Raw genomic sequence first — 17,692 nt, forward strand, 5'->3', positions numbered from 1 at the left:
TACATACACACATACATATACATATGAGAGAGTATATATAAATATTATATATCATATAAAATTATGATATATTCTTATATATTCTATATAGTATCTCTTCAAGTGCAATATTTGTGTGTGTGTATATAAATCCTATAGAACCTATATATAAATCCTTATACAAGATAGATAGATAGATAGGATTTATAAATCCTATATAAATCTGGAGAGCCCAGACTAATGCACCATTCTCTGTGTGACTTTCGTCCACGGTCCACCACAGTGATGGGGTCCCATCTCCCTGACTCCTCAGGCCCCGCCATCCCCACCCCCACATTCCAGAGCCCGCTGCTCCGTGAGCTCCCCGAGAAGGCAGGGCCAGGCCCGTCTGCTTCACCACGGCACCCCAGAGCTGAGCCCAGGCCAGGCCTGGCACAGTGCAGGCGTCAGTAAAGGTTGGTCTGGCCAACGCAGTCACGCACCACCAACAGCGAGGTACCGCTGAGATGCTCTCCCAGTGCGGGGTTGCGCCCGACACTCTTCCCCCTTCTCCCCTCATCGAAATCCCCTGCTGTCCTCGGGCCCCGAGGCCGCCTCCTCCCCATTCCTGCACGGGGCTGGGACCCCAGTGAGTCTCAGTCTGGGGCCTGGCACATGGCATTTGCTCAATAAATGTTTGGAAAGTCAGTGCAGAAGAAAAGCCATGGCAGGATCACATTTTGAGCATCTTAGCCTGTATTCCGCCCCCCCCCTCCGGGGGGTTTTCTCTTCTCTTCGGCTCTCTGTTTTTCAGACAGCACGCATTTCTGGGCTCAAGCCTCCGCAGAGGACGCGGCCGATGAGTGCGAGAAACATGGGCCCCTTGCCTGGCTTTGCAGATGCAGAAGTTCAGGCCCTGAGAGGACCAGAGAGAAACACACCCACGAAAAAAAGACTCGGAGAAAGTCAGGAGGCGTTCCTGCTTGCCTGGCTGGAAAACGATTTTCTGAACGGTGAGAAGAGAGTTGAAAAGGAAACGGATCAGGGGGTGGGGGCTCCCAGGGAAGGAGGTTTTTTCCCTGCTCCAGGCCACTGCGAGCTCGGAGGGAGCCCTCTGTGCGCTGGGGAAAGGCTCCCCTTCTGGGCGTGCAGCTTGGCAACTGGCCCCGGGCTGCACCCAGCCCTCACGAGCTTCCTCAAGCCAGGCCCTGCAGGACGCGCACAACTCACACAACCCCAGGGTGGCCCTGCCAAGCCCTGGAGGGGGCGAGAAAGCTCAGATAGGCTCGTGGGTCTGAACAGAAGAAGCATCCCCATGGGGCAGGGGAGTCCTCAAGAGGAAGTGGCCTCTGGCAGAAGGCGCCTTGGGAGGCCTCAGTTTCTCAAACGTGTGATGAGGAAGGGGCAGGGTGCAGCATCCCCGAGGACACGTGCCACTGGGGACAGATGACAGCGACAACCAGACTGCCCCTGGTCAGTCCGCCCTCGCCAACAGCTGGGCACGCAGAAGCCCCTTGGAATGAGCCAGAACCCCAAGGAAATGTGGAACTGGGGAGACATGTCACAGGGACTGAGACGAAGCATCCGCCACCCAGCCGCAACGGGGTTTCCAAACACAGATTCGGTCGACTTATATGTGTTTTTAAACAGTGGCATTTCGTGCACGTTGAAGGCATAAACTGAGAGTTTTTCTTTAACTCGCTCCGATCGACAAATCTTTGTTGAGTGAGTGTGAGCGAACGCCAAGCAGCCGGCACTTCTCCGCAGCCTGATCTTGTTCGGCCTCACTCAGCGGGCACAGGGGTCTCCCTGACCAGAGGGTCGGCCGTCTCAGGGCAGGCCTGGCTTCCTCTTCCTCAACGTGGAACCCTGCCCACACAGCCTGCGCAGAAGTGCCCGGTGCCTGGGCTTCCATGGAATCCCCATAAATGCAGAGACTATTTCTCTGGGCTCCAAGATCACACGGCGCCCCCTCCTGCCCTCCCCTCCCCTTCTCTCCCACCTTCTCAGGTACCCTGGAATTCCCAAAGCCCGGTGCAGACGCAGGCGGGTGCAGAGGTACACCCATGAATGTCGTCTGGTGCTGCGGCACGGCTGGAAAATGCGCCTGCTAGGACTGGAGACATGTCTGCCTTCAGCTAGCGAACTGTTCATCTACCATGGAGCTTGGTGTGCTCTGAGGTTCGGGACAGTGAGGTGGGGCTCACTCCAGGGGGCTGGGCCCTGGGGCGGACATTGGAGGCCAGGAGGCACCTGGGTGCTTGTCCTGGGAGCCCCTGGAAACACCCGGGGCCAAGGACTTGGGGCTTCCCAGAGTTGGTGCCCTGTGTCCCGGGTGCTGTTCAAGGCCCTCGAGGCTTGGACGCCCAGATGCACTCGGACCACCAGGCCCTTTTCCACGGCCCCTGTGCAAGCTCTCCTCTCTGGCCTGCTCCCTGGCTGCCACGGTCACATGCCAAATCACGCCAATGTTTTATTCTGGGTCCTTGAAGTAATGCTTAGACACCCTGCCCGAGCACTTGGCCTTTGTAGATATGGGTTTGTCTCTTGGCTTGTGTTTGTAAGTTAGTCCCCTGTGTCTGTCCTTTCTCCATGGCCAGAAGGTCAGCACTCGCCCCTGGCTGGTCGCCTGGCTGTCTCCCCAGCTGCAGTCCCCCCTACCCCACACCACTCCTGCCTTCCAGGCCACCATCTGAACCCAAACTCTTGCCACTTCTAGCTAGTGTCCTTGGCATGTTACTTAGGTGTTTGCGACCACCCGACCATCTTCGCCTGGTTCTGTGCCCTGCTCCTGGTGCTGATCACTCCATGTGACAAAGGTCTGTTGGCCTGCCCACTTTCCCCACCAGACGAGGCTCTGTCCCCCATTCCCAGTGCCCAGCATCGTCTCTGCCACCAAGCAGTGGCCTAAGGAAGGCGGTTCCCCGACCTGTCTCCCCTCCTGCCCTCCACACCTCCTCCCTGCTTCCTCCTCTCCCCCCTCCTCCCTACAAGGCCCTTGGCGTCCTGGAGTCCATTGCCTGCCTTCCTGCCATGTCTCCCTTGACGTCCCCTTCACTTGCTCTAGGGGATGAAAAGCTCTGGGCAGAGGCTGTGAGGTTACAGAGTCTTTTATTAAAACCAAGTGAGTCACTCCATCAGCTGAGAAGGCACACTTCTGCTCCAGACACCCCACGTCTCCTTTGGGCTGGGTGTGGTGGCTCCCCGTGCCTCAGACCTCCTTCTCATCACAAACGCACGTTCTGCCATCCTCAAGGGGCAGGGAGGTGGGCCAGAGAATTACGGTGCTGGGACTTAGCTTATAGCTTGGATGTGGGGTTAGAGGTGAGGGTGCAGGTGTGGGTCCATTTGGAGGTTGGGAGGAATTGGGTGGGGATTTAGGTGAGAGGAGATTTAAGTATGACCCACATTCCGCAGGCCACAGTGAGCTGAGGGCCATGCTCCTCCCTGTTCCCAAGGTGACGACCCTCTACAGGGAGCCCCACCCCAGGCCTGTGAAGCCACCTTGACCATCCTGCTCCCCAGCCCCTCCCCTCTCCCGCCACCTCTCACACACAAAGCACTCAGAAGCAAACTCTACACAGCTATGTGAGCTTCAGTCCCCGCCCTCCTCTGCACCTGCGCCCAGGTGGGCGGGGGTGGGAGCTTTGGGGGGCTTAGCCCTGGAACCCCAGCTCCTTGTACTTGGCAGCGATGTCGTTCCGGAAAAGTTCCAAGGCCTTCTTCATGGCTCCCTGGACATCGGCGCCGAAGTCCCCGGGGTGTTTGCTCTGCAGAACCTGGATGATGGCCTCGGAGATGAACTGCAGGGAGGGGCGAGAAGGGGCAGGTCACTGGGCCAGCACCTGCCGGCGGCCTGGCGGGCATTGGCCACCGAGTGCCACCTCCTCTTTCTTCCAGAGCTGTTTATCAAGCACTCACTGTACACCAGGCACTGCTGGGTGGTCTTCATAGTTTAACTCCTCTAATCCCCGTGGCCGAGAGACAGGGACAGGTGGGGAAACTGAGGCCCAACTCGGTACAGATGAGGAAAGGTTAAGCTGCGTGCCCAAGGTCCGGCAGCCAGGCGGGCCAGCTCACCCACTGGCCTCCTCCGCTGGCGCTCAGGACAGGGGCCCTGCCGCAGCCAGGTGGGAGCTGGGGTGCCTCCGCCAGGGGTTCAGGAAGGAAGGGCAATGCTTGCCCCCATGATTTTACCCAGCATGTGCAGTCGGGAAGCCTAGACAGAAACGTGTATTTCTTCCCCTTGGGTGTATGTGATTTTTGCATTGATGGCTTAGTGAGGCCGTCGCTCTAAACAGTCTGCGGCGGTGCGGGGTGCAGGGCATCACGTTTTCTGTGCTCTGCTCCAAGCACAGCCTTGGAGCTCAAAAACATGGGTGGGAGGGAAGGAGCGAGAGGACGGGGAGAGGGACCGGGCGGCGCGGACCCCGGGACGGGAACGTGGCCCGTCGCCCTCACCACTGCCGCGTCTTTACGTCCGCACGTCGCACCCGGAAGTGCAGGTGGGAAACCTGCGGCGCGGGGCTGCTTTAGGCTGGTGGCTCTCTGGCTCTGGACGGAAAATGCTCCTGCGCTTTTTCAGCGGTTCATCAAGATTCGATGCCAGCCGCAGCGCTGGCCAGCGGGCCCAGTGGGGTCATTTGCAGAGGAGAGAGGCCCAGCGGAGGTCACGTGGCAAGGGGACGGCAGAGCCGGAGCTTGCACCCGGGGGTTGTAGGCAGCCGACTACGGAGCCAGGTCAGAGACTGGGCCGCAATGCGGTCGGGTTTTCCCATTTTCTCAGGGCCCCGGGGCTGCAAGTGACTGAAGCAGGGGGAGGGGGACTGTGGGCTGAAGGAGACCCCAAGGGGCACAACTCTCAGTAAAGACCACTCGGCTCAAAAGCCACAAACACCTACCTCCGGCCCTTGATTTGGGTTCATATGTCAAGTTCACCTTGAATGTCACAGATGGGACAAAATGAAGTGGGGGTACAGATGCCGTGGAGCAAACCCTGCCTTGGAGAACTTGGGGGACCCAAGTCCCAGGCTAAGCTCTGCCCTGGCCCACCCCCTGGGGTGTGACTTCACCTGTAAAATGGGGGGCTTCGATGACCCCATCAAGCACCCCAAGTCAGACTTTCCAGAGTCTGTGGCAGAGCCACTGGTGTCTAGAAAACTGTGGGATGGGGGAGCTGGACAAATGAGAAAAGACAGTTGCCCTTAGCCCCCGGCACCCTCGGTGGCCCCCTCACTCCCAGGTGGGAAGGAGCAATTTTGTGTGAAGAGCATGGAGGAGCACCTCAGTGAGGGGGCATGTCTGGTAGCGGGGCTCTGTCCTAACGGTCTGCAGTACATGACGTGTTTCCCTCGGCCGGGCCCTCGTCCACTCGCTGGTGGTGCTGCCCTGCCTACGTCATCGTCTGTCTCAGCCTCGGTTTCCCATTCCCAGAGAGGAGGGCGGTCACCCCAGTCGCACTGTGAGCCCACCCCACACCCCGGGGTTCAGCAGTGGGAGAGAGCTGGGCGCTGCCCTTGAGGAGCCTGGACCCAGCCAGAAGGCAGCTGGGTGAAGAAATAAATCACGGCACAGCCGGACAGACAACGTGGTGGGGTGAGGACCGAGTGCCTCTGCTGGGGGCAGGGCCGGCGGGCTGGGAGCAGCTGCCTGCCTCCTGTAGAGGGGGTGGCCTCTGGGCGGAGCCTTGGGTGGTGGACAGGGATTTGCCCAGAGATGATGGGGAGGGCAGGGGCTGCAGACAGTGCAGACCTCAGCAGCAGGACTGCCGCTCACGCCCGTGGTGCTGGGTGGGTTGGGCAGGCAGGACTGTGTGTGACTGGGTGGCGGGGGCCGGCAGGGGCTCTCAGAGGAGAGGCTGAAGAGGGTGGTGGTGCTCCTGATGGGGGACCTTGTGTCACGGGGATTAGGAGCTTGGGCTCCAGAGCACCACAGGCCAAACTGGACCTCCTGGCTTATGAGTTGCGCGGCCTCAGGCAAGCTGCTTAAGTTCGCCGAGCCCTCAGGTTCCAAATCTGTAACGTGGGGATAAAAAAGGTACCTGCCTGGGGCAGAGACTGCTGATTGCCTGCCTAGCGGCCATTTTTTCCTTCTTCCCTGGTAACAGAAGGTGATTGTACTTGGAACGGCAATAGACTACATTTCCCAGCTTCCCATGCAGATAGATGTGGTCTTATAACCACCGAACAATGCGGTGTATACAAAAGTGTGGGATGAGATTTGGCTCCTTAAACTCCTTAAAAGAGAGCCTTCCTCTCTTCCTCCTGCCCCCTCTTTGGAGTATGGGCTAGATGGCTGGAACTCTAGCAGCTGTCTTGGACTGTGAGTTGACTTTGGAAAGCAGAACAGAAGGAATCCGTATCTCTAGGGCTCCCATTCCAGGCCTGGACTCCCTACCTCTGATCTTCTTTTGTGTCAGAGGAAAAGAAGACACTGAATGCAATTCCTACCCTCTTGGGGTAATTGGGAGAATTCCATGCAGTGAGCTGGGCACATTCTACCACCATTACCCTTATCTCTTCGCTGCCCCAGCCTGCCTGCCGCTGCCTCCCACCCCCACACCTGAGCCCCAGCAGCTACACTCCGGCCACATGAGTCCCGTCTGTCTCAGACCCCCAGTGACACAGGGGCTGGGGTTCTGCAGGAATATAGACCTCATGTGAATCCCAGCTCTCTGCCATTTGCTACCTCTGTGACCCTGCACAAGCTACTCCACCTCTGTGTGCCTCAGTTTCCTCATCTGTCCAGTGGGTATGATAATAGTACCTACCTGTGGGGAGAATGCAGGTTGTGCACCCAGTACCCACTCTCCCCTCCCTCCTTGGTAATAACACACCGACTTGGGAGAGAAATCCATGTGTCATCTCAGTGACTTCAGGAGGGGACAAAGCCCCCTTCACCGGAACACAAAGAGCAGTGACATAGGTCACCCAGGAATTTAGTCACTGAGCTGGGACTTGAACCTCAACCCCCTCCCTTTGAGGCCTCCCCTTCCTCCCTCCCGCCGGCCCCCGGCCCTGCTCCCACCTCCAGGTACTTGACAGGGATCTTGTGCTTGGTGGCGTGCGAGTGGGCCAGGGGCTTCAGCTCGGCCTCGTGCTGCCCCTTCTTCTTGAGGATGCCGCCCAGGGCAGTGAGCACGGTGGCGCCATGCTTCTTCAGGTCCTCGGAGGCCTTCATCTCGTCCTCCGACTTCAGGTTCTTGAACTTGTCAAACTTCTCCAGGGTCTCGGGATGACCCTTAAAGAGACTGTGGGCACAAGGAGGGCTGTGGTCAAGCGTGGGAGCGCGCGGTGGGGTCTGGAGCTGGCCAGACTTGAGTTCGAATCCGGACTCCCTCACTCCCCCGAGCTGTGTGACCTCGGGCCGTTCTCTTCACCTCTCTGAGCCTCTGCTGTCTCGAGCGGGGGATGGGGTCCCTGGTCCCTGCCTATGGAAGTGCTGTGAGGAGTGAGGTCATACCGCTGAGTGCCACACAGTAAGTGTGGCATAAATGCTTGCTATTTTTTAATTACTGTGTTTTAAATTAAATTTATTGGGGTGACATTGGTTTGTAAGACCGGGTAGGTTTCAGGTCTCTTGCTGTTTTTATCATCGCCGTCTTCCTCACCGTTTGCGTGAGAGGCAGGAGGGGAAGGTGTCACAGTGTCGCCCCCTGGCCTCACCCAGGTTTTCTCTAAGTCGTTTGGAGAGTAGATGTCCGAGCAGCACCAAGGGAGGAGCAGAGGTGGGGGCCGGAGGACCCTGGGCTTGTCGAGCACCTGCCCCGTGCCTGGTCCCATGCTAGGCTCTGCATTTCCCTCGGGGCCGTCTTGTCCCCGTGTCACAGCGAGGGAACAGCCACTCGGAGGCGTGAGGTCCTAGTTCAGTATGACAGGGCTGGTGTGCGGAGGAGCCAGACGGGAATCGGGTCTGAGTGAGTGAAAATGCAGTCTGTGCCGGGGACCCACTCTGTGGTGTCCTGCCAAGGATCCCTGTGGGCTGCTTGGATACTCCCAGCTACGGGAGGCTCCCTACCTGCTGTGAGAGCCGTTCCACGCCAGAGCAGCTCTCAGGCTCAGAAAACTCCATGTTATTTGGAGGCCAAGCCTGACTCCCTGCACCTCCCATGCCCCTCACAGTGCAGACGGTGGGAGCCGCCAGCCAAAGGCCAGGCCCTCGCTCCTGCTGGAGCCCTGGGAGCTGGCCCCACAGGGGTTCTGCCGTGATCCCGGGCCGGCACCTCCAGCCAGGGGCCTCAGTCTCCCCTGCTGGTGTCGGTTACAGGGGTCATCGCTGGCTCTGGGTGGGGGTGAATTTCCCCTGTTTCACTCATGGGCCAACGGAAGGCCACAGTGGTGGGCAACTAGCCCAGGGTTGCATGGCCAGTCGGTGGCAGAGCCCAGACCCAAACCCAACAGCAGGCGTGTCCACTACTCTCTCTCTCCCTGGGCTGCACCCTGGATGTTTGCAGGGGCAGCCCCGTCTGTCCAGGCTTTCTCCCCTCCTGTCTGATGGCTTCAGTTCCTTGATAGGTTCCTCTTGTAGCTTCCTGGCTCTGCGACACCCTTGAACCTGACTGTGGACACACTCCAGTGTGCACCGGTATCTTCCAGCACACACCTGTACCCGCGTGCACGCACATGCGGACGTGCACGCACAGCATGCACCACATAGCACGGGCAGGGAGTACGCCTCCCCACCTCCAGGAGCTATTCTGCCCGCAGCACACCCCTGACCTCCCCTTCCCCCCGCCCCTCCCTGCTGTCTTTCCCAGAAAGCTCAGGGCTGTCCACAGCTGTGGCCAATGTCACCACCTCGCCCCGGGGCCCAGGCCAAGCCTTGTGTGTCACTGACAGCTCATCTCTGGCACCTTCACCCAAGGGTCCCTACATAGCTCCTGGCTATTATTATCTGGCGACAGTGATCCTGGAACTCCCGCCTGACAGAAGCGAGGCTGGGCACCCACAGGTGGAAGCCTGACGCCGGGGCAGTGGAAGGAGACTGTCGGGGGCAGAACGGGGCCGAGGACCTGGGGCCCAAAGGGGCCAGAGATCTCAGACATTCCGGGAGCCCCCTCAAAGTCCCGGAGAAGGAACATGGGACTGAGAGTTCTGGAGGCTGAGTTCTGGCCCCAATGCATTATGGGACTTGAAAGAAGCCGCTCAGCCTCTCTGAGTCTTGGTCGACCCACCTGTCAGCCACGGTTGGTCTCGCTGATTTCTCAGCCGGCAAACTCTAAGGCCTGAAGCCCACCTCGCCCTCTACTCTAAGCCCCAGTCGGCCACAGAGGGAGCCCGGGCTTACTTGGAACAGCTCAGGAGCGAGCATCTGACCAGGGCCCACCAGAACGTTCGGGCACCTCGCAGCTGCCTCCCTCCCTCGGCCTCAAGTCCTGCTGCTGCGGGCCCGCCCGGGGCAGACACAGCAGGCCGTGCCCAGACTTGCCTGACAGCAGCACCCCCAAAGTGAGCTGACACAGCCCGTCGCCCTGTGGAAATGGGCGGGGCCACCTTCTCGAGTGTTTCAGAAACGTCCCCTGGCCTGGTGTTTTCCTCTTCACATCCGTCCGTGGCCTGCCTTGTCCATCACAGGCCCGCAGGCAAGTCAGAGAGGAGGGAGGGCCGCTCCCAGCTGCCCGCTGAACTGACCCCGGTCGGACCCCCCCAACCCCGCCAGAAGATGGAGGTCTCTCTCGGGGCTGCAGAACTCCCACTCTGCTCCAGGGCCAAAGGGCCAGAATGGGGATGGGAACTCCTTACTAACGAACCCAGACTGGGGGGCCAGGACAGCAGAGTGGGGCGGGGGCAGACGTGCTGCAGCCACGCTGCCCGGACTGCAGTTCCGGCTGTGTGACTTCGGACAAGTTACTCAGCCTCTCTGTTAAAAACAATATATACCTCAGAAAGTTGTTGTGAGGCTTACGTGGGTCAATATGTGTGAAATACTTAACACAGGGCCCGGCAACCAGTGCGTACCGGTTGAATATTTGCTGTCCCTCCTCCTCCTCATTTCTACCCCCACCACCTCCTCCACCCTTGTCACCATCCTCCTCCTCATCATCACCACCACCACCACCTGCAGCGTCCCCAGCACCGCCTCTGGCACGGCAGCAGTATGAGTGTCAGGGTCAGGAATTTGCGGTTCCGCCCGTGGCCGCCATTGGCTCTCTCGGGCTCTCGGGCCGCGTTTGCTCCCTGCCAGGAGAACTGGGGCCACCGGCCGTGGCTCTCAAATCTTTCATGACCTCAAAATCCTCTGCTCCAGCGCAAAGAGGAACAAAGCAGTGGAAGTGTGGGCCAGAGAAGGGGAGGCAGGGCCCGGTGCCCCCTCAGCAGCCCCCCTCATCCTGAACCCCCACTCCCGGAACCAGAGTCTTCCAACGCCCTTCCAGCTTCTGCGTTCTAGAACTTTACGACCAGCCCTCAGCCCCTTACTAACAGACTCGGCTGGACCGCGGCACCCTCCTTTATGATCAGAGGCACAGGAGAAGTGACCCTTCCAGGTTCGTTGTCTGGGGCAGAACCAAGAGGCTGGGTCACACGGGGACGCTGGCAGGCCTAGGGGTAAGCCTTCTCTCCCCTCCCCCTCCCCCACCCCAAACACTGGGAGGCAGGGCCAGCTGTCATGGTCTCTGCACGTCCTGCAGCCCAAGATGTGATAGGGCATCAGGCCCTCTGGAGCCTTAAGGGGCCACCAGCCTTAGACGTGACATCTTGTCCCTGGCACCTGGCCCATGGTAGGACTCTCTGAGCCACCCTGGGACGGGGGAATGCACTCTCTCAAGTCTCCTTCAAGGCGTCCAGTCACTGCCTTGGGGCTGGCAGCCCCCAGGTCACCTTGAGGGGACTCCTGCTCTGCAGCCTAGCCTCCCACCTGACTACCCTGCCTCCCCTCCAGGAGCAGGGGGACCACGGACATGGAGAAGGCCAGGGCATGCGGGCAGGAAGGATCTCAGGGGCCACAGCGGAATCCCCTTTGCTCAACCAAAAGGGAAATAGGACCCAGGAAGGACTGGTGACTTGTCCAAGGTCACACAGCAAACTGGTGGCTGAAGGGTTGGTGTCAACTTGGCAGGGGGAGCCTTTTGTCCAGGGGGAACCTGCAGACGGGACCTGCCGCAGCCCCAGCAGCCAGACGACAGAGACAGGAGGAGAAGGACGTGAGAAATAACCCTGAGTTGTGTCGGCAGAGAACTCCCTCGCCTGTCCTTCCGCTGGCGCTCCTGGTGCGAGCTGCCAAGGGCGCCAGCTCCCGGTAGCAGAGCTTCCAGGGCTGACCGTTCTCCCCGGCATGGGAGCTGGAGATGGGGAAGCCTGGGCCGGACTGCAAGGGCCCCTGAGTAGAGAGGGGACCCTGCCCTGGCTCAGAAAGAAGGAGACGTTCACCTGTAAATTAAAGCGCAGAGGGCAATCCGTCTGCTCATGGCAACCCCATGGCCCGTTCCCCCCTGTGCAGGAATGTTGATTTACACCACATTGGGTGTTTGACCTGGGCTGTCTCGGAGCAGGGGACAAGGGGCCAGATGACAAGGAGAATGGATCACGGTTTGGAGCGGAGGGCCACAGGAAGATGAGATTCTGTGCACAGGCCACCAGCCACCCTCTGTTACAAAACTGGGCTCCCTCCCCCCTGTGGTTTATTCTGGAACCCCTCGCTGTAGAAGACAAGGTGGGTTTGGAGACCACAGCGTCCTGAGCTCTCGGAAGCAGACATGCTCCTCGTCATTGTCTTCTAATTATAACACTTTAAAGGTCCCCGGGCTGGGCCTCGTCCACAACAGTTCCTAACTTCTTCAGAGCTCTACGTGCCAGGAGCTGAGCCAGGCCCCTGACCTGCACCATCTCATTTCACTCTCCCTTGTACTCTGTCATTAGCAGATGCTAGCATCTCCCCGCCTGCGCAGGGGGAGAGATCGAGGCTCAGAGAGGTCGAGGACCTTCCCGCGGCTCACACAGCTGCTCAGTGCAAAGCCGGGTCTAGAGCTACAGTCTCATCTGGAAGGCCGGACCTTGGCTGTGACACTTTATACACTTTAATGGACTTGTGACTCTGGGGACATCTGTCCCCTCTCAGGTCCCTGCCGTCCTCATCCAATAAGTGAGGCGGCTGGATGAGATCTCTCAGGGCCCTCGTTAACTCTGACTGTCTACAGTTCCCCTTGGGGGGCCTCTAGGCATTCAGGTTTGCCCATTGAACATCTCACGGGTGTGAGAAGCACCCCCTTTCCTTTTCTGATTCTAATCCCTGGCAATTAACAAGAACAAAGGAGAACCAAATGGGCATTTTCACGAGCCCAATAAGAGAGCCAACTGGTCAACCCCAGGACCACTGTTCCGTTTTGCCGTCAAACGCCCTTGGTCTTTGGGAGGCAGGTGACAGGGCAATGGAACCGCTTCCTTTTACCTGATGAGGACCGCTTGCCCGTGGCCCGGGATGTCAGTCTCCACCTTCCCCCAGATATTCAGCACGGCCTGCCACTCCCCGTCGCTGAGCCCCATGGCGTCGTCTGAAGAAGACAGAAAGAGCAGGTGCAGGCTGACTGAGTGTCCCGGCCCTGACAGCTGGGGTCTGAGGCCGCCTGGCCCCGAAGGGCTTTTATACCTTCCCCGATCTGGACACAGATCACTTGACAGCTTGCTTACTGCCCCCCCCACCCCCGCCTTCTCGGAGGGGCCTAATCTTTTTCTTTCTCTAGCCCTTACATGGAAGCTATTTTGGGGCAGGTGCCATTGTGGGGCGGCAGGACAACTCAGGCCACTTGGGGGCGGGGGTGGTTGTGCGTGCGGACGGAGCAGGGAGGAGGCCGGGCCGCTGTCTGGACTCTCGGCAGCCAACAGAAAGGGCACCACCAAGGCCGACGCCAGCAGCCTGAAACCCAACTCTCTCTGTCGTCAGCGACCCCGAGAGGAGCCATCCTGTCTCTAAGCTCGGGCAGCAGGGGCCCGGGCCAGTCCTGGGGCAGTCCTGGCCCATACCGGCCTCCCTGTCCAAATTCTTCCCGCTTTGCCAGAGCGCCCCTCACCCAGCCAGAAGTGGTGGGAAGTGGCCTGGAGGGTTTTACTACGCTCAAGACTGGCAAACCCAGGCAAATCCAGGACCTCTTGGAGTCTGGCTTTTTCTCACTCCACCCAGAAAACTGGCTTCCTGGCCTTGCTCAAATTTTTCCCTCTGAAAAGTTTTGCTTGACGTACTCCCTCTAGGCACTCCGTGTTATCTGTCTGTGGTCCTTTCGTATTGCTCACCCCCCTGCATCGGATTTTTTCGTTTCCATTCGGGCTCCTCCGTTAGTACTCGGAGACTGTGCTGGGTACCCAGACCCTACTCCACGCACTTTACTTCCGGTGACTCGTCCTGATGGATATTGACATCATCCCCGTTTCCCTGAGGGGAAGTTAGCAAAACTTGCCACGGTCACACAGCTCGTCAGTGGAGCTGGAATTTGAACCCGGGAACAGAGCCCCTGAGCACCTTACTTTGATGTTCAAGTGAGCGAGGGCTCTGTTTTATTCATCTGTGTATGTCTTGGACCTCACACGGCGTCTCGTACCACTCTTGGATCGAAAAAGTGTTCATTGAATAAAAAGATGGGTGGCCTTGCAAGGAAGGCCAGCGAAGACGACTGGCTCCTGGGAGTATTCAGTCCATCCATCATCATCCATCATCCGTCCTTCTGTGATCCGTCCTTCCACCTACTCACCCATCCACTCATCCATCCTTCATCCCTCACCTGTCCACCGACCCATCCGTTCATTTATCCGCCCTCTATCTGCCCACCCACTCAGCGGTTACAGGGTAACAACTGTGTGTCAGAAACGGTTCCACGTGCAGAGGACAACAAAATCAAAGAAAGCACACCTCTGTGTTCAAGAAACGCCCAGTGTCCTCGGGGAGACAAGGAAGAGGCATGAAATCACGGTGCAGTTTGTCTAGTGCTACAATCAGGGCGTGCACAAGCCCTTGTGTCCATGGACACAGGCTTTCACCGTTTGCAAAGTGCACCTGTGGGCAGGGGTGCCCCGAATCTCCACCGTGGCCCTGTGAGGTAGCGAGCATCACCCCATTCCACAGCTGCAGACAACGAGGTTCAGGAAGAATGAGCAGGCATATGCCGACTGTCCCGGACCAGTGCCAGACATGTCCGTTATGACTACCCCACGTGTATAGCACTTTCTAAAAGTGACTGTCCTGCCCCAGCCCCTGCCAAGGGGCAGGCATAGCGGTCATGTTCTTCCTGCAACTTCCTGCCTGACTCAGCTGATTGGACCAGAGCTGGCACCTGGCCCGGGGCCACCAAGTCAGGGCTCTGCCCCACAGCCAAGGTCTGTTAGCTGCGTTCATCAGGTCCCCTTTTCAAAATGTGAACAGGGACACCAGGAAAGAGTTGACTGGGCAGTAGGACATGCAGCGTCAAAGAGAGGCAGTTTCGTGCCCAGCACTGAGTTAAGAACCCTGCACCTGGAGCCGCTCCCTGCAACCTTGGGTCTGGAACGCCCTCCGCGCTGGCCTGTTACCTCCACGCCGGGCCCAGTTACCACTGGAGGATTACCGTGTTGCATGACTCCTCCTCACTCCGGTGTATCCTTTCAATGAGCCATTTTGTTTATTGAGTCAGCTGGTTCCTGCGACCAGAAGAGTCAGGTGCCCGACCCTGACGGTGTGCTCAGAGGTCACGCATGAATCTTCTCCCGGGACGCCGAGCCGGGCGGCCTGCAGGAGCTCTCCAGGTTCAGCAATGGAAGTTGCAGTAGCAAAATGAGGAGCTAAAAATGCCATAGGGATTTTCCGGGGAACTATCACTCATTCAGTTGTTTGTTTGTTCATTCATTCATTCATTCATTCAAAAGCCTGGAACTCAGGGCCCGCTCTGTGCCAGGCCCAGGATCAAAAGGAAAGGCGGCTCTGAGGGGGTCTGCTCGGACCCTCCGCAGCTTCAGCCCTTGCTTCTGGTCACTGGCCGGAGCATGAGCCCAGCTGGGTGGCAGGGAAGGACAGGGCAGGGTTGATTAGTACCCCACCTGGCTGTCAGGGGGCAAGATTTGGAGGTTGGTAAGAGGCAGAGCTGAAAACCGAACTTGAATAGACAGCTTTCCTCCTGTCTCCAGCCCCTGAGCTGTCTGGGGACAGCCTGGGCATTTAAAATCTCATCAACTCATTAGCGATGCTAAAGTGTTTAATATGAAGCTGTCAGCCCTTGGCAGGCACCCGCATTAACGGGCACACGCGTGGAAACCTGTGGCTTTGAAGTGGATGAACCCTCTGAGTTTTCCCATTTAAGCTAACAGGCAGGCACCGACATCTGTTTGCACTTACACATCTCTACAACAGAACAGGCGTTGCCCCACGGTTGCCATGGCTACCTGGAGTCGCCAGCTCTGTTTGGGGGCTATAATTATCCCTCTGACAGCCTTCAAGTGGCCAGAGCAGGGAAGCTGGAGGCGGATGAAGTGGGAAAGCCGAGCTGCCTTTGCGTGCACGGCCTTCCGCAGCCTTGCACGCTCATGTCACACACGTACACACACAGGTGGGTTAGTCTGACACCCAGTGGGGCAAATGGATCCCACCAGCTCAGACCCCCCTTCTCTTATTCTGTCTCACGGCACAGACTCCTCCGAATGTGAAACTCTGAGACTGGCAGGATCATCCTCAGGCCTGCAGATTCGGGAGTCTCGAGACCCCGAGTTAGAAGTCGAGAGTGCCACAGTCTTCACCGTTCACCACTCTGGATACTTGGGTTCTAGATTCCAGAACCACAGGAAGGTGGAGCTTGAGAAGTCTGGATTTATAGAGCCACGGTGTTCTGGAGCTTACGGGGGCCTTCCACGGCATCTCGCCCAAGTTCCCACTAAGGGCAGCGTCTTCCTGTACATCGTCATCGAGCAGCGGCTGGAATGCTCCCAGGAGCCGTGAGCTCACTACCCGCAGCTTTGGAGTCTGCTTTAGGCTGAACCGAAATATGCCTTCTTGTCCTGCTCACTCCCTGGTCCCAGCTCTGCTGGCCCCTGGGGATGTGGAGGACCGGCCGGGCCCCTCTCACGAGGGAAGCTGCAGCTTCACCTAAGCCTTCCCTCGTCCAGACTCAACACCCCCGGGACTCCGGCTGAACGCCCGCCCCTGGCTCACGTCGCCAGGGGCCTGCCTGGTGGGCGAAGACCGGTTCTGCGCTCTTCAGTGTCTGGCGCCTCTCGCCACAAACACGCACACACAGAACTTCCCAGCAAGGGGCTTCCACACCTGCCACACAGGCCTGAGTCCCTGGGGGGCTGTGCACCAGGCCCCTCTCTTTCCAGGGACACAGTCCAGCCCACACGGCCTGGGAATGGCTGGCCCTCGGGCCTCCATCAGCTCCCCACAGTGGAGACGATTATGCTTTAAGATACTACTAAGGGGAACCAATGATGGAAAGAATGAGAACACTGGCTCTTCAAAGCCAGAGGTCCCCTCAACCTTGAGCACTTCCTTTCCTCCTCCTCCTCCCCGGGAGCCACCCCTTTGGAGGCAGCCCAGCTCAGCTTGCTCCTTCCTGACAGGGTCTGCCCTCCTGGACCCGTGCCAGGCCAGACTCGGAGCAGGGCTGGGCCTGGAGCCTGCAGCACCCGCCCGAGGCCCTCCGTGGGGCGGCGGGACCCCTGGCTCGCCCCAGACCCCACTGGGGCCCACCACCCACTCCTCCCAGCCCCTGGCAGGCACCATACTGACCAGGTCTCCCCTTCTCCCCAGCTGTCCTCCTGAGCCTCCAGCCGGGCAGCAGGGCTGGGGGTGGGGAGAGGTGTCTTATAGCAGCCGGGAGAGGCACAGGGAACTAAAAATACAGTTCCCCAGCAAGACTCCTCCTCTCCTTGGAGGCCCCGAGGGGCTTATTGGAGGGGGGCTGGTGGGGACACAGGATCCCAATAATATTTTGGTCAACAGGTGTAGCCTGGGGACACTGCCTCCCCCCCCCCCCCTTTTCCTCCCAGCCTTGGAATGGCTCCTCCAGCTCCACCTTGCACCTGTCACCTGGATGGGGCCCAGCCCCACCTCCACAGCGCCCCCATGTCCCCTCTCCCTCCCTTCCTGGCCCATTCCAGCTCCCCTTCCGGGAATCTGCCCCTGCCCCCCCCCCTTCCCAGCAGGTGTGCCCGCTTCCCGCTCTGGGCTCCAACACAGGTGCAATCTTCTGGCCTTTCTCTGCTTTGGGGTGCAGCTCCCCAGTGCCACCCTGTGAGCTTCCTTAGAAGCAGAAATGCAAAGGCCACAGACACCCACGGCATTCACTGCGCCCCAGGGGCACTGCCCTTCCTAGCAGCCCCTTTCGATAGACATTTTTAGAAGCCCCATGGAACACAGGAGGAGAATGAGTCACAGAGAGGGTAAGTAACTTGCCGGATGTCCCACAGCTAGGAAATGCCACGCCTGAAATTCGAACCCAGGCAGAGTTTGTGCTTCACTACTAGAAACTGGTCTAACTTAGGGATCCTTCCTCCTCTCCCTCTCATTTTTATGATCGCAGCCAGCAAAGGGCAGAGTCAGCAAGCTCTCCGAATGCTTATTCTGAACTGAGTGGCCCAGGGCCTTGGCTTCCTGGGGGTAAAGGCAAAGACAATTGGAAGGCTGACAAACGGGAGGCCGTGCTGCCATCTAGTGGAGGCAAAGAGAAACGTTTCTACCTCTGGCTCCGCCCCTTCCTCCCTCCCTCGCTCGCTGGCCCACACCCTCCCAGACAGCCAGGTAGGGGATCGTTTTCGTCTGTAGAGTCATGGTGTCGTCCAGAGAC

General features: G+C 58.8%; 1 protein-coding gene across 1 annotated transcript; it reads right to left on the reverse strand.

Annotated features, from left to right (window-relative positions):
* Window positions 1-3,052: 3,052 nt before the first annotated feature.
* Window positions 3,053-12,523, reverse strand: MB (myoglobin). Its single transcript, XM_028532761.2, has 3 exons — window positions 12,343-12,523; window positions 6,985-7,207; window positions 3,053-3,761 (listed from the first exon to the last, which is right to left on the reverse strand). Exons 1-3 carry the CDS (start codon window positions 12,435-12,437, stop codon window positions 3,615-3,617), a joined length of 465 nt encoding a protein of 154 aa, XP_028388562.1. The 5' UTR covers window positions 12,438-12,523; the 3' UTR covers window positions 3,053-3,614.
* Between the last annotated feature and the right edge of the window lie 5,169 nt (window positions 12,524-17,692).

The sequence above is a fragment of the Phyllostomus discolor genome, chromosome 2 (assembly GCF_004126475.2).
Source record: "Phyllostomus discolor isolate MPI-MPIP mPhyDis1 chromosome 2, mPhyDis1.pri.v3, whole genome shotgun sequence".
In the NCBI taxonomy this organism is placed as follows: Eukaryota; Metazoa; Chordata; class Mammalia; order Chiroptera; family Phyllostomidae; genus Phyllostomus; species Phyllostomus discolor.